The sequence below is a fragment of the Notolabrus celidotus genome, chromosome 19 (genome assembly GCF_009762535.1).
Source record: "Notolabrus celidotus isolate fNotCel1 chromosome 19, fNotCel1.pri, whole genome shotgun sequence".
NCBI classification, from domain to species: Eukaryota; Metazoa; Chordata; class Actinopteri; order Labriformes; family Labridae; genus Notolabrus; species Notolabrus celidotus.
The window spans coordinates 12409323-12424480 of NC_048290.1; the positions used below are offsets into that span (position 1 = coordinate 12409323).

Genomic DNA, 15158 nt, shown 5'->3' on the forward strand with positions numbered 1-15158 from the left:
GAGAAGGTATAGGCATATGCTATCAGGTTATGACGTTAAGTTTTGAGTCATGATAAAATATAAAGCTGGTGAAACAAAAGACAACTTGAGCAACCGGAGTAGCGTGGGAACACAAGCCAACCAAACTTTAAAAAAATTACATTTTATGTCTGTTAAGGTTGCAGTGATAGGTGGTGTTTTACTATAATGAAAGCTGTAAGTCATGTTGTCCTCCATATTTAACTAATAATGTTACGTTTTAATTGCCTCTATTGGAGAATAATTTATTTTACTTTGCCTTCATTATATACTTTGTAGTTTGCAGTAGTTTTGAGCTGGACTGCATTATGTTGGATCTGTTTGTTTTTTTAAATGTCCATATTAACATTATTAGATATTAGATATATCACATGCACTTACTATAATGTTAATGATAAACATAAAATATAACTAACAATTTTGACAGAGTCCAATAAATAAATTTAAGCTGCTATGTTGCTTTGTGGGATTACATTAGGCTGTAATTAGTGAGTATCATCTTATTATTGCCTTAAAGAACTGAAAATTGCATGCATCATAACAGTAGACTGCAGGACAAAACAGTTGCAATAAAATGCATTTAGCTGCACAGGTGTAATAAATAAAGTTGAAACTAACTGAGTTTTTTTCTGTGCTGTTCAGTCTAATCAGACAGCCCTTTTGAAGGTTAAACTTCTAGGTTTGAGCGCTGCCTCTTATGCTGTTGACCATTCCATTTTACCAAACAATAACTCAGAGCTTCCTCTCCCTTCATCCACTCCAGATGGTTCAAAGTGTTGCTGCTCTGCTCATCACAGCTGCTGAATTGTGTCAAGCACCCACACATCAACACATCACCTCTGCACTAGCCAGCTCACCCTGGCAGCCCATATTTTATTCAACTGACTTTAAGATTGTATTGGTAACTCTTGAAGCTTTTGTCTCTTACTTCTAATGTGCCTGCACATGCCTTAAAACCAGTAGATTCAGCTCAGCAGGTTGTACCAAAATCCAGGCTTGTGACCTGCAGTTATTGAGCCCCCAGACTCTGCAACAACTTTTAACTCCTCTCTTTAAACCTTGTTTTATAGGGTTGTGCTCCTTTTTAAGGTTTTTGGGAATTGTTAATAAATCATTCGTTTTTATATCTCTTTGAAATTCTGTATTTTCTTTTATCCTTTTAAATGTGTTGTTTTCTCTGTTGACTTTTATATTTCTGTTTTTTTTAAAAGCGCTTCTCAACATTGTTAAGAAAAGAAATCAAATGAAAACAACTCAACAAACTATCAACAAAGGCATCAACACTCAAACAAACAAAGTGATATTATTCAGCGAGGTCTGTTGTTCAGGGTCACTTTAACAGCAGGGATCGGGCTTTTGCCAAGGTGAGCCCTTCTACACCTCGGTGCCCTGTATCTGCGCCCTGAGGGGAGTGGGATGAGGTAGGTGTTTAGTGGATGTGTGATGCCCTGTTTAAGTTTTATTAGATCAATCACTCCAAGCTTTGGAATTAAACTGAAAGGAAGTGGCTAGGTCTTTCTGTCTGACCACAGGTATAGTCATAAAAGTGTGGACTCGATCTACATATTCTAGGTATGTCCAAAATGTCCCATTGCAAAGTCAATACATAGAAATCACACATAGAAAAAATAGGGGTCTATTTGCTTTTGTCCATTTAAAGATCCCCATGGTCACTTTCAAAACTGATATATGGTGCTGCGATAGACACACACATCTATAAAAGATGTGTAAAATATTTCAAATGTTTAAGGAATTAACCAAAAGGGCGACTTTGGATGTAGGTACTCCAGGTCATTGTAAGAATCCCCTGTGAAATATGGCCAGTGCCTATTTTTACTTGTTTTGGATGGTAGACCACAAACACAAGGTGTCCATTCCATCTGCACACGAGTGGTTATCATTACAAATCTCATTTTAGGTCTCCATTCAAGGCAGAAATCTCACATGATAAACATAATACCAATATTATTCCCTTGCAGTTTTCATTCAAGGACGAGATCTGGAGGGGAAATGTATCACAAAGCTATGATTAGTAATGCAGGTGATGGTAATATCTGAAAGCCCAGAGCAAAAAGTTTGGCAACACTGACAGTTGTGTGAGCCAGTAAGGTCCACAGGCATGCAAAGAATGGTAACTTTGAGTCCTCATGTTCCCTCTCCTCTGAACCCACACGGAGGCCTCAACTGGGTCACCACCAGACTTTCCCATGCGGCCCAAAATACACAGTTTATCTGCTGCATGGGATATCAAACCATATGTCATCAACAATGCCACAGGAATTCTTCATACAAGTCGATACAAGACCTTGCATTGCTTTCTTTCCCATCTATTAGGAAATGACAAGCTGATTGTGAAGTGAAAATGCAAATTAGGGTTCTGTTTTTATTGACAGTTTACTAAAGAAAGATTGCATTTAGTACATCCTTGAGTCAGACTGCAAAAAAAGTAGTCCCGTATTGTTGACATCAAAGAAAAGTGATAAATACAAATGCAGACCTCCTTGAACTCTGCATGAATAAGTGAAACTTATTTTAGCTTAGACTCCATGCATATGGGGGAGTGTTCCTATATGACTTTTTTTTTAAATGACAGTGAACTGATTTTTTAAATAAATAGTGCAGAATAGAAATCAATAAAGATATTTTTTTTTGTCTGTAAAAAATAAGAAAAAAACAGGATAAAAAAATATCAAGCTCTCTCCAAACTTGGCAGATTAGCCCCCGTTGTGTTCAAGAGGGATCCTCTTCTTCTTACATACACTTCTTTTGGATTACATTATCACCGAACATCTAAACCTCTTAATTTTGACTATCTCCATGTTTTGTGTTTCTGAATTGAACTTTTGTATTTGTAAATTACCTGATGCTGGTTTATGCTGGTCTCCGTTTGCTCCGGCCACTGTGTGGTTTGGCCTGAAGTGACTTTTATGCTCAAGGGCTCCTGATGTAACATTTTCTTTTGGGACCCGGAGGTGCTTTATGGTACTATAAAGCCCACGCCATTGAATTAATGTTGGACTATTATTGTGTTTAGGGATTATTCTGTTGTTTTTTGTCTTATTTGTTGCATTTTGTGGGATGTGTTAATTACTTGTTAATATTTGTTTTATGTTAGGCCCCCACCTGCAGTTGATTTGTTGGATTGGTATGTTTTTTTTTGATGTATGAAAAAAATAAATCAAATCAATCAAATTAAATATATGCTGATGATACACAACTATATAGTTCTACCTCACTTGCGCTAGATTATGATCATATCTATTACAGTAAACAACTGGTTTGGCTGCAGCAAAGTGGTTTACTTAGGAGAAATCTTTTTAAAAAATAAAATATGTGGGAATAACTTATGTTGGAAAACAATTTTGTGTTGATCATGAGATGCCAAAAAGGTAGTTCATATATTAATTTCCAAATAGATTGACCATTTATATTCCCCTTTCACTGGTCCTCTAAAACAGACATTGATGGATTATAATTGACCCAGAACTCTGCTGTGAGGCTTTTAAGTTTGATCCTTTACAACTATTTTTATAGACTCAGTCAAATTCTGGACAATCTAGAAGCTCTGCTTCTTTTAAATATTGACCCAAACTACAGGATCTTCTGCCCAAGTCTTTAAGAAATGCAACCTCTGTGACCAATGTGATGCAGTAATTGAACATTTATTTTTTCAACACTCCTCCTGTTCATATTTCATTTTGTCATTTCTTGCATGCTTTTTTATTGTCAATTTGAATGCTTGAGTTTATTGCACTGTATCAGTATTTATTGTAATTTGTTCATTTTGATATATTCTTCTTATTCCTCTAATTTTCCAGAACATTAAACGACATGGTGCAATAGAGGTGGTTTAAATGTTGTTCATTATTTTTCATTGTTAAGCCTAAAGCAACGTGTGCCCTCAGTAACCTAATTGGGCATCACATCACAAATATGTGACGTGCCCTTATGGTCTACAGGTCTAAACAGCACTGCGGAGATCTCTATCTGTGGTATTATGCAATAGTCGGGTCTCAACTTCTCAGTGCTGAACCACTTTCAAGACATGACAAATCATAAATCTGTTTTTAAGTGGTTTTATATACTTATTCTTATTTGAGTGCTTTTCATTTTTCATTTAAATTCTTCTAGCAGGCTTGTACCTGCATCATGAACTAGCATGTCTTATTTAAATGTAACAAAACTCAGCTACACTTGAGTTCATCTGCCTGGTTCAATAAAGCCTTTGACACTTAAATAATCCCACTTTGTTACTGGTTTTGAAAGGTGAAGTGTCAATAAAGTTATTACTAATGAAACAATATTAGTAATATATTGTTGTAAATAACAGATACAAAAACACAGACATATATGTATGAATTTTGATCCAGCAACATTTCTCTGTGCTGTAGGAAGTAGTTTCCCATTTTTGAGTGTATGTTTTAATCAGTGGGAATAGAAAACATGCTTTGGATTGGTCTTAGTGCAACAGTAAGCAATTCACTGTTTTTTGGTGTTTACACTACTAAAAAAGTATAGTATTTTTAGCTATATTTAAACACTTAAACACACAAAAACACTTACACATGCTCACACACACATTCCCGAGGTCACTTTGGGATCCTGCAGCTTCTGACGCCCTATAACCATGCATGGATGAGCAGAGTCCTTGAGTATCAGGTGTCTCCCACAACTTCCCTGTAGTAGCTCTGGGAGTCACACCACTAACAGCTGCTCCTGGAGAGGATCACAAAGAGCCTTTATATGAAGATGAAGGACTGTGGAGGATGCAAGTTGCAGATATTTTCACAAGCAGACAACACAGAAAGTGTTCCTGAGAAGTATTTCAGTACAAGACGACAGATAAAGGATAGTGTCACAGGGTTCTTTGAAATACTTATACTTTCATCAGAGTGTAATCTAATGTGGATTGATTACAAATGTAACAAGATTTAATGTGGCCAGATGGAGAAGCTACATTAACAGCTTCACCTGTGGGAGATGCTTCCATAAAGATATATTTCAAAACTCATGGCCACACTACAATAATTAAAATGATTACGACAGGGAAATAAAACACCTTCTGTGACAGTGTAATACAGTCTCATAGCCTTGTAAAGAACTTTACCTTTGTAAGCACAAAATCTGTTTTACCAATGTCAGGAAGGGTTGCAAGATGAGCTGCTGCTAGCTTGTCATTAGGTCAGTAGTCTTTCATTGTTGATCACTCACAAGGTTTTGCCTTCCAGCAGCTCAGTGTGTTGGGCAGTCTAAGCTTATAGCAGCACAACAAGGGACTGGTCCAAGCCTAAAGCCAGCCCAAACTATAAGCTCTAACCACCCTTCAAAAAGTAATGTCTACTCATGATAGTAAAGAGGGTGTCTTTAAAGTTTATGCTCAAAAAAACACTTTGAAATCAGATTTTGGCATGCCTGAAAAGTCCTCTTCTTCATTCCTCATCAGAACACTCTGTTTTCCCTCTGACCACGCCCCCTCCGGAAGTGGATGTGCCTCGGCTCTCCAGCACGTTGATCTAATGTTTACATGTTGGTTGCATATACACGGCTGCTCAGAGATCGCGTTACTTCAACCCTCTGAATCTGATCCTGACGGAGAGGCGCCTGTAGCAGGACCTTTCTGAACGATTGGTCACAGATTTAGTGTTTCTTGTTTTATTTATCAGTATGTAGACGTGTGTCTTGGTACACAGCTACGAACATGTAGCTATGTGGCTATGCTAACTCGCGCTAGCACTTATCCATGATAAATAAAAATCATCCACTAGATCTTCAAATCTGCAGACGTGGGGAGTAAAACCGACCTCTGCCAGAAAGGCAGCAGGACCTTTTATGAAGGATTGGTCACAGATTTAGTGTTTCTTGTTGTTTTATTTGTCAGTATGTCGACGTGTGTCTTGGTACACAGCTACAGCTACAGCTACAGCTACAAGCTACAGCTACAGCTACAGCTATGAACATATAGCTATGTGGCTATGCTAATTAGCGCTAGCACTTATCCATGACAAATAAAAATCATCCACTATATCTTCAAATCTGCAGACGTGGGGAGTAAAACCGACCTTTGTGTTTATTAAGACAGCCTACAACTAGCATGCCTCCCTCCTAAGCTCCTTGTTAGCACACATTTGTGCAGGTAATGAAAAACGGGGGAGGGATTCAGTATTATTTTATACAGTCTATGGGCTGAACAAGCTCCGAGCTCTGACTCCGTGACAGACCGGATATTGTTGTTACGTAACAAAAACACGGAAGTCGGAAACGGCTCGTTTCACACACATTTACAGAAAGGTGGAGAAATCAAAACAGGGGCAGAATGGATTTTTTTCATTCTCGGGGGGTTTGTAGACATGCCAGGGACACATATATCAGGTAAAGAACCATTAAAAAGTCAATTTTGCATGATATGTCACCTTTAAGAGACATACCACAAGAAGGTCCACTCATTCTAGTAAAGAGGATGTCTGCCTCCCAGACCCTGACTGGTAGATGATTCCAAAGGAGAGGGGCCTTAAAATTGAAGTCTCTACGTGCCGTTGCCTTAAGAGACGTACCACAAGTAGGCCTGCAATCTGGGAGTGTAATGTTCAGTAGGGGTCACAGTGTATTATGAGCTCTTAAAATAATGATGGTGTATTAACATTAAGAGCTTAAATCCTACATGGAAACAGCTAATATGGGAGTGATGTGATCTCTTTTCCTAGTATTGTTTTCATATTCTTGCCTTACTCCTCTGTAATGCAATTTAAAAAAAGTTCTGTTACATCACTGTATATTGATTAAGACATGTTTCTATTTCCTGAACTCTGATTGGCCAGTGGCTAACTAGTCTTATTAGTCACTGTCACAAGCTGAAGGTAAACATAACCTCCTTCCTTTGGATCAAGAGCTGCCCTTTATCAGAGCCTTCATCTGTTTATTCAGCATAGATGACAGCCATAGTTAGTTTTAATCCTAATCTACTTGCCTGTTGTTTTGTTTAAGTGATCACAGGGCCTGGTCAAGACTCTATGCTCTGCAATCACAGGCCTTCATACAGTGAGTGTTTGAGATGGTGTGTGTAGCTGCTCATTATCACGTTAAAGCCACTTGGATATGCCTTACCGTGCCTGTGAAATGTAATTGTTTAGTAGAATCTCTTTCAAGTTTGTAGCAGCGTGGTCAGCAATTTATTGATACTCTTTTTAAAGGCTGCATCAAAAGCTGCTGAGGAAGAAAAGGACACTATGAGGGGAAGATAAAGAATCCAGGTAATGTTGCTTTGGGCAAATCAATGGAATTGTTTTTATTTGGGTTGAGGACCGCTCTGTTTTATTATAGATTCAATGAAATTTGTTTTGTAGCATGACCTCTATTTTTTTATGTATTTTGTATGTATCTAAACTAGTATCTGCACTTTTAAGATAACTATTTCAAGAATTTCTCTCATTCAAAACTCAAAATAGATAAAACAATAAATAATAGGAAAAAAATGTTTCTAACATTGCAATTTTTCCTGGTTGCAAAACACATGTTCAGACGTCTCACACAAACTCACATGTGAATGTATCATTATTGTCAACACAGAAATCAGCGAATGATCATGGGATGTGGCATGAGCAAATCAAAACGGCTGAAGAAATGTGACAGAGGTGTGGGCTTCATTTACATAATTACAATAATAAGTAAATATTTCAATTCTTAAAGAAATTTCTGTGTTGATTGCAATTAATCACAAAGTGTCATTGCTATTTTTCATGTATAGGGAGCATCTCAGTTCCAGGTAAAAACTTTTTTTTCCATCAAAACTTTGCGTGAAATAAAGGTTCAAATAAAGAGTCTGATCATTCTTACTATCTCCACTCAATATTTCCATGCACTCTGTCAAGCCGTCACTGGTAGGTTTTTCAACCTAGATACACCAAAGCAATATAATGTACTGAGGAGGAAGATTACCTCAGCATAGTTTTGACTGAATGCCTCCGCTTTCACTTCTGATCTCCAGCAATCAGAGCGGCTCTGCTGATCCAGCGCTGGTACCGTCAGTATGCAGCGCGGCTGGAGATGAGGCGCAGGTGCACCTGGAATATCTTCCAGTCTATTGAATATGCCGGAGAGCAAGACCAGATGAAGGTGAGCAACATAGTTTTGCACACTTCTGGGGAAAGGTTTACACAAAGTAAAAAAAAAAAATTGATCTAAAATGTTTTTTTTTTTTTAACCATTGGCATTCTGGGTAACTATGTTAATCTGACAGCTAGTCTATCTCTTTGATCGGGACTGAAATTCCTGAAAAAATATTGGAAATGTTGCAAGAACATTCTCTGCAGAATTTGTAGGACCCAGAGATTGAGTCCTACTCACTGTGGATCCCCTATTTTTTTTCCATGAGGCTAGCACTTGTGTTTTCCAGTGAAAAACCTTGATATCTACTGGATGGATTCCTGTGACAAAACAGGAAACCTTTACACTTTTGGTGACCTCTTGACTTTTCCCCTAATGCCACCATGAAGTCTATGTTATTTTAGATATTATCTGGGATTTTTTACTCATTTCAAAATTGATTGGACTTGATCGAATTTGTGGTCCCCAGAGGATGAACTGCAATGCTCACTTTAACCTTTTATCGTGAACCATTATTGAGTCAAGGTCCAAGTGTTTACAAATATTTGTTTTACGACCAAAGAACCGCTGGTAGCATTTCGATCAGCCTCAGCTGTATTTCCTCTTTAATGCTATTCAACAAATGTTAGCATTTAAAAACTGTAAATTAAAGTAGCATTTACCTGTTTAACGCCTACATGTTCAGAGTGGTATTGTCAATCAATCAATCTTTATTTGTATAGCGCCAAATCCCAATAAATTTTATCTCAAGATGCTTTTACAGAAATAGCAGGTCTAGTCCGTACTCTATGTTATATTATCAACAAAGACCCAACATCAAGACAGGATAAGATCCAGTCCCTTCTTACAGATAGGACTCAGTCTTATCTAATCTTAACCCACCATGAGCATTGCACCTTGCAGTATTTAGCTAGTTACAGCGGCAAGGAAAAACTTCCTTCTAACAGGCAGAAACCTAGAGCAGAACCAGACTCATATTAGACAGCATCATTGTGACAATGCTTTGTATTTTCTTTGATGCTGCATGTTTTTAATATTTGGCTTTTTCTTGCTGCAGCTTTACAGTTTTTATGGCTACTTGATAGAACACTTCAAGCCAGCTAGCAGTGAAAGTAAGACTGACTCTCCACCTCTTTTTTACTGCTCAGAAACAACTCTTGCCCCCTTTACCCAACTGATCCTCCTTCCCCTTTCCCAACTCTTCCTTCTATTGTAGGGAAACTGATTTCTCGCATTTTTCACAAGGATGAAATCTGCTGTGACGCAGATTGGGAGACTTATTTTTGCTACAACAGCATCCAGGTTCCTGAGAGCTACTCTGGCCCCCATCTGACCTTCCCCATGAACCTCTGTGGCGTGTCAAATCTAGTGGAGGCTTTCAAACACAAAGAAGTAAACCACCATAAAAGCTGATACTCAAAGCAGACAAGAGGACACAAGTAACTAATGGTTGCCTTTTTCCTTCAGTACCCTCTTTGTTGCTTTTTTTCTTTCCCAGTCGCAGCTCCATCCTCGATATGTTCTGCAACTTCTTGGAGAGACTTGGAGACTTCTAAGAATCCTCCCAAATATCAATCTGGTCTCTGCCTGCCACAACAAAGAAATTACCATATGTGGTAAGGAAAAGCAAGGCTTTACCAGGCACATTTTGGTTTGATAGCCTCTGGCACATTCTTTTTTAAAGGCCTTGAAATATTTGCTGTACACTCACTGCAATACAAATATTGCCTTATTCGTCTAGGAGATTTACACGGGCACCTTGAAGATCTGTTGTTGATATTCTATAAGGTATTTACAAAATGTAAATCATGATCTTGTCAAAAAGGGAGTTTTAGTTTATGTTGATAAAAACATCTACCCAACCCATCCAGAATGGTTTGCCTTCCTCTGAGAAACCATATGTCTTCAATGGAGACTTTGTTGATCGTGGCAAAAGCTCCTTGGAGATACTGCTGATCCTGTTTGGGTTCCTACTGGTCTATCCAAATGATGTCCATCTAAACAGAGGGAACCATGAGGACCACATTGTCAACTTCAGGTTAGCATAGTTGGATCAATATAGCATATATATAGTGTTCCACTTATTCAATGTATGTCCTGCAGATGTTTGTATTAATGAGGCTCTTAATTTACGTTTCCTTAGATATGGTTTCACTAAGGAAGTTTTGGGAAAATACAGGGTAGGTCTTATTTATTTTATTTATACTACAATATTATGTTGATTTAAGCCAGGAAGTACAACGCTCTCCATGTGCATTGTTTTAGTTTGGCATGCTAACATTTGCTAATAATAATGGTGATGCTAGTTGGTAATTTTTCAAAGCATTGAAAAAATGTTTTTTTAACAAATGATGGCGCTAGACAAACTGTCAGGGAACCACCAATTTTATTATGGTTCATCCTGAGGGGAACATGAATGTGTGTTTAGTGGTTGTCCATCCAAAGGTTGTGAAGTCAATTCACTTAATATTTTAACGTGGAGGTAAAAGAACAACGACACCATTACCAATGTCAGGATACATCCTCTGAGGAGCATGAATGTCTGCACTAAATTTTATGGCAATAAATTCAAATATCTTTTGAATTTAATTTTAAGCAAAAACTGCTAATATGACTTACTGAATGGAAGTCCCCCTAAGTTTGACTTGTCTACAGGTGCATGGCAAGAAGATCCTGAAGCTTCTCCAGAAGATTTTTAGCGCATTGCCACTGGCCACAATAATTGATCACAAAGTGCTGATTGTCCACGGTGGGATCTCTGACACAACAGACCTTGGCATGATAGCTAAAGTGGACAGACATAAAGTAAGAGAGGCCCATGGCATTGATACATTTTTTTGGGGCATTGTACAAGCATCAAAGCAAGTCAGATTATCATGATCATGTGCATCTAATCTGTGTATCCTTAATATGCAGTATGTGTCAGCTCTAAGGCCTCCTAAGCAGATCCAAAATGGAGTCCATCGCACAAAGACAAGACAGACAATGGACAATGAGGAGATTGGGGGACCAGCAGAGGGTCGGCGTCGAGTGTGTTCTTGGACTTGCGACAGTTCAATTTCATCTCAAAGGCATGACCTCCCACGGCGATCGCTCATTTTTCCACTTGGAAGCGACCATATCAACCGTTCAGTGAAAGAGGAGCTGAAAAGGAGACGCAGATTGGCTGGGTATGACCAGTCCTATGGAGAACTGAAGACATCTGACTCACAATCAGATCCAGAGTTGGATGAAACAACCGACACAGATGAGCACAGGTGGAAGCAAGTAAGTGACAGGAAGGACAATGGATCACAGTTGTTATTGTTTTCTGAGATTATAACTTTTGTACCTAAATTCACATAGTTTTCTATTTCATACATTCCTTGTTTGAAATCGAGTTAAATGAGATAACAGCACAGATCGTTCACTTTGATTACTTTGACTACACAGGTTGTTGACATGTTGTGGAGTGACCCAATGCCCCAGAGCGGCTGCATTCCCAATGAGGTGCGAGGCAGAGGTTGCTACTGGGGACCAGATGTCACTGAGGAAGTGCTGAGAAGACACAACCTCCAACTCCTCATCCGCTCACATGAGTGCAAACAGGAAGGCTTTGAGTTCTGCCACAATGGCAGGGTAAGCACAAAGATACACATGAGGTGGAGTGTAGATGAAATACAGATTACAGTAGCCTGTAACTTCTCTTTTAGAGCATTTTGCTGGAAGAAATTGTGATATGATATTGTTAAAGAGGATGAATCCCATAACAGTTCTAAATATACAGATGTGGGCTTGAAAGAAGGACTTAAAGGCAGTTGAAAGTAATGAGAGTTTTTTGTGGTAAGAGTTCAAAGCATTAGAAGTTCTGCTGTGGACATTCCAGACTCCAGCTGCTAAGGACGTGTCAGACTTCAGCAGCAACAGCTACTGCTACTATTACTACTACTACTATCCATCTCATCACTATCATCGCGCTGTCTCTCATTCGCCTCTATCCCTCCCTCTTCCTTTTCTTTTCTATGTTTTATTATATTTGTCATTTTAATTGTGTTATTTTATGCTTGTCTGAGTGTTTCCAATGCTTTTAATGTTTTAATGTACAGCACAGAGTTGCCCTCGTGTATGAAATGGGCTATACAAATACAGCTGCCTCGCCTTGCCTTTCCTCCTGTCAGTCCTGTCAGTAAGAGGGGTCTGGATCTTATCCTTTCTTGATGTTGGGTCTTTGTTAGTTTAACATAGAGTATGGTTTAAACCTGCTCTGTTTGTAAAAGCATCTTGAGATAACATTTGTTGTGATTTGGTGCTATACAAATATAGATTGATTGATTGAAGCAGAGTTCTTCAATAGCCAAAAAGAAAAACAGATGAGCAAAGGCCACATGGGGCAACACTTGTGATCAAGGACAGGAAGACAAGGAACAGGGCCAGACGTTTTGGTGAACTTTTTGGGATTCAACGTTTGTGTCAAATGTGTGAAAAGAGAGTAGTACTGGATACAAACTGTGAAATGAACGACTAGTTTCTAGATGCATCATTATGACAAATCCCCTTATATAAGTAGTTTTTCAGATACAGTAAGTGGGTCTTGTGAAACTTACTGTCTTTTGTTAAATCCAGGTGCTGACTATATTTTCAGCATCCAACTACTATGAAGTGGGCAGCAATAGAGGAGCCTACATCAGAATGGGTGCTGATCTTATCCCCCACTTCTTCCAGTACCAGGCCAGCAGGACCAGAACAGAGCTCACCCTAAGGCAAAGGTACTTCAACACATAACAGCACAAAATATATTGTAAGACAATGCTATAAAAACAATCAATCAAATGTAGTAAACACAGTTCAAAGACTTTCAGTTTAAATGTTAGGAAGTGGTAATATAAGAGCTGATCATACTTTCAGAGTTTATTTCCAAGGGATTACAAGAAGCAAAGATTTTACTTCTTGTTCTGTTCTTTGTCAGTGTTGGTTGGATAGAGAGATCAGCTCTGCGAGCTCTGAGGGAACAGCTGTTTGCACACAAGTCAGTTCTCATTAGTGCCTTCCAGGAATTTGATCCAGACCACAAAGGTAAACAGCAGTGGATTTTGACACCGTGACAACAAGGTTTACAAGATTAAATACAGTTTATTTATCGCCAACTAGTAGCAGTGTATTAGCATCAAAGTAGTAGTTCAAAAACTAAACTGTGAAGAACTCCATGTGTTTCAGGCACAATCTCTCTGAGTCACTGGGCCAGTGCCACAGAGAGAGTACTAAATCTGGGTCTGCCTTGGAGGGTGCTTCGCCCTCAGCTTGTCAGCAGCACCCAGTGTGGCATGGTGGACTACCAGCAGTGGATAAGCGAGCTCTCCATCACTGAGCCCAGACTAGAGGTCTGAATTATAACTGATGACAAGGGTGTTTAGTTTGTATTTTTCTTTCCATTTTTTTCTCTCTCAGACATACAGTGTCACATTTTTAAATATTTGTTTCTTGCATCACAGATCTTAGATGATAGCATCCTGGAGACAATGTACAAGAACCATTCCAACTTGGAGACAATTTTCCGAATCATAGACACAGATCACTCAGGTGACTTACATGCCACTCAGACCCAATGCAGTCTTTTATGCTACAGATTTGAGAAGCTACATCCTTCTCTTCTGTGTTTCTTTACAGGTTTAATATCTTTTGAGGAGTTTCATCAGACCTGGAAACTCCTGAGCTCCCATCTTCAGGTAGAGATCAGTGACAAGGCCATTGCAGACCTGGCCAAGAGCATGGACTTCAATAAAGATGGAAGTATTGATATCAATGAGTTTATGGAGGCTTTTCGGTTGGTGGACCTCTCTGCACATACTTGAAAGCAAGGACAAGGACCTGCAGCGAAACACCTGATGTTTAACAGTATCTTGTAATAATAGCCTTGTAATCATTTATTATTATTTTATTAGTAGTATTTTTCTTCAACTTTTTCAAGAAGGTGGTTTATTCACTTAACTTGTGACAATACAGATAGTGTTTGAATAAAAAAAGTAAGGACTAAAGGAGCTCTAAACTCAACAACTCAAGATTACTTTAGCAACTACACACACAAAACACCGGATTCCTCAACAAGACTTCTTGCAGCTGAGTTTAAAGACTGTTAATGTGAGAGTTGTTTCACAAAGAGAGAAGAATGAGTGGAGTAAATGAAGACTGTTAACTGCTCTGCTGCATTTATTGAGGATCAGTCAAGTGTTTTGAAGTAATATGCTGAAGAGATGTTGGTACTAAAGTAAAAGTCCAGAATAAACAGAAAAACTGGATTCACTTTTCTGGATAACTGTCGACTGGAGTCTTTTATTACTTTCCCGCAGTTGAGGGGCAGTGTGTTGAAACTAAACCTGAGCTTCAAAGAACAAACTGAATTTAATCCCAATGGGAAATATGGGGTCTACCCAGCTAGCATTTTTTTTGTTCTAAAATTGTTATGTTAATGTTGCAGAGAATGTTACTGTAATGTTTTCAGCAGGAAGCTTTTTTTTGTGTTCAAAGAATGTTCTACGATAACATTCTCTAAAACCATCAATAAAATGTTAAGTGTCAACAGCGCTCGAATACTATGCCCTAATGTTCCTTGAAATGTTCTCAGCGGAAAGTTTTCTTTATGTTCACAAAATATTATCAGATAACAAACTCTAAAAACACTAAATAGTCTGTGACCCAAAGAATGTTATCAAAACATCCTTTAAATGTTAAAGATAAAACGTTCTGTCTTCGTTTTAATGAAATATCACAGGAATGTTCTTAAATAAAACATTTAGTGATTTGAGGAATCAGAAACATCCTGAAAACATGTTTTACATGTTGCTTTGAGAAAGTTGCTTATTTGTTATTAAGTAACATTATGGGAACATTTTATTGAAAACATTCAATAATATTTTACCTAAAGAATATTATCAAAACATCATCTGAATGTTAAAGACAAAATGTTCTTGTTTCATTAATAGTTAAAATTAAATGAACATTGTTTAAATCAATATACATCCTTAACATGTTCTTTGAATATTACACTCAAAACCTTGTCTTGAAAC

The 15158-nt window shown here is 38.1% G+C and overlaps 1 protein-coding gene across 4 annotated transcripts; it reads left to right on the forward strand.

The window, feature by feature from the left end:
- The first annotated feature begins 1278 nt into the window (after positions 1-1278).
- On the forward strand, positions 1279-14407 carry LOC117830736 (serine/threonine-protein phosphatase with EF-hands 2-like). Of its 4 annotated transcripts, XM_034708995.1 has the most exons (21): positions 1279-1439; positions 7000-7053; positions 7206-7265; positions 7582-7646; positions 7760-7777; positions 7884-7892; positions 8000-8127; positions 9176-9230; positions 9335-9510; positions 9617-9734; positions 9860-9906; positions 9990-10156; positions 10262-10298; positions 10774-10923; positions 11035-11385; positions 11551-11736; positions 12721-12863; positions 13064-13170; positions 13312-13475; positions 13587-13674; positions 13762-14407. In XM_034708995.1, the coding sequence occupies exons 4-21, from the start codon at positions 7592-7594 to the stop codon at positions 13944-13946; spliced, it is 2184 nt and encodes a 727-aa protein (XP_034564886.1). In that variant the 5' UTR covers positions 1279-1439; positions 7000-7053; positions 7206-7265; positions 7582-7591; the 3' UTR covers positions 13947-14407. The 4 variants fall into 4 exon arrangements, with proteins under 4 accessions (XP_034564886.1, XP_034564887.1, XP_034564885.1 ...); XM_034708996.1 differs by lacking the exon at positions 7884-7892; XM_034708994.1 differs by lacking the exons at positions 7760-7777; positions 7884-7892 and having other exon boundaries at positions 7582-7679.
- Positions 14408-15158: the final 751 nt, after the last annotated feature.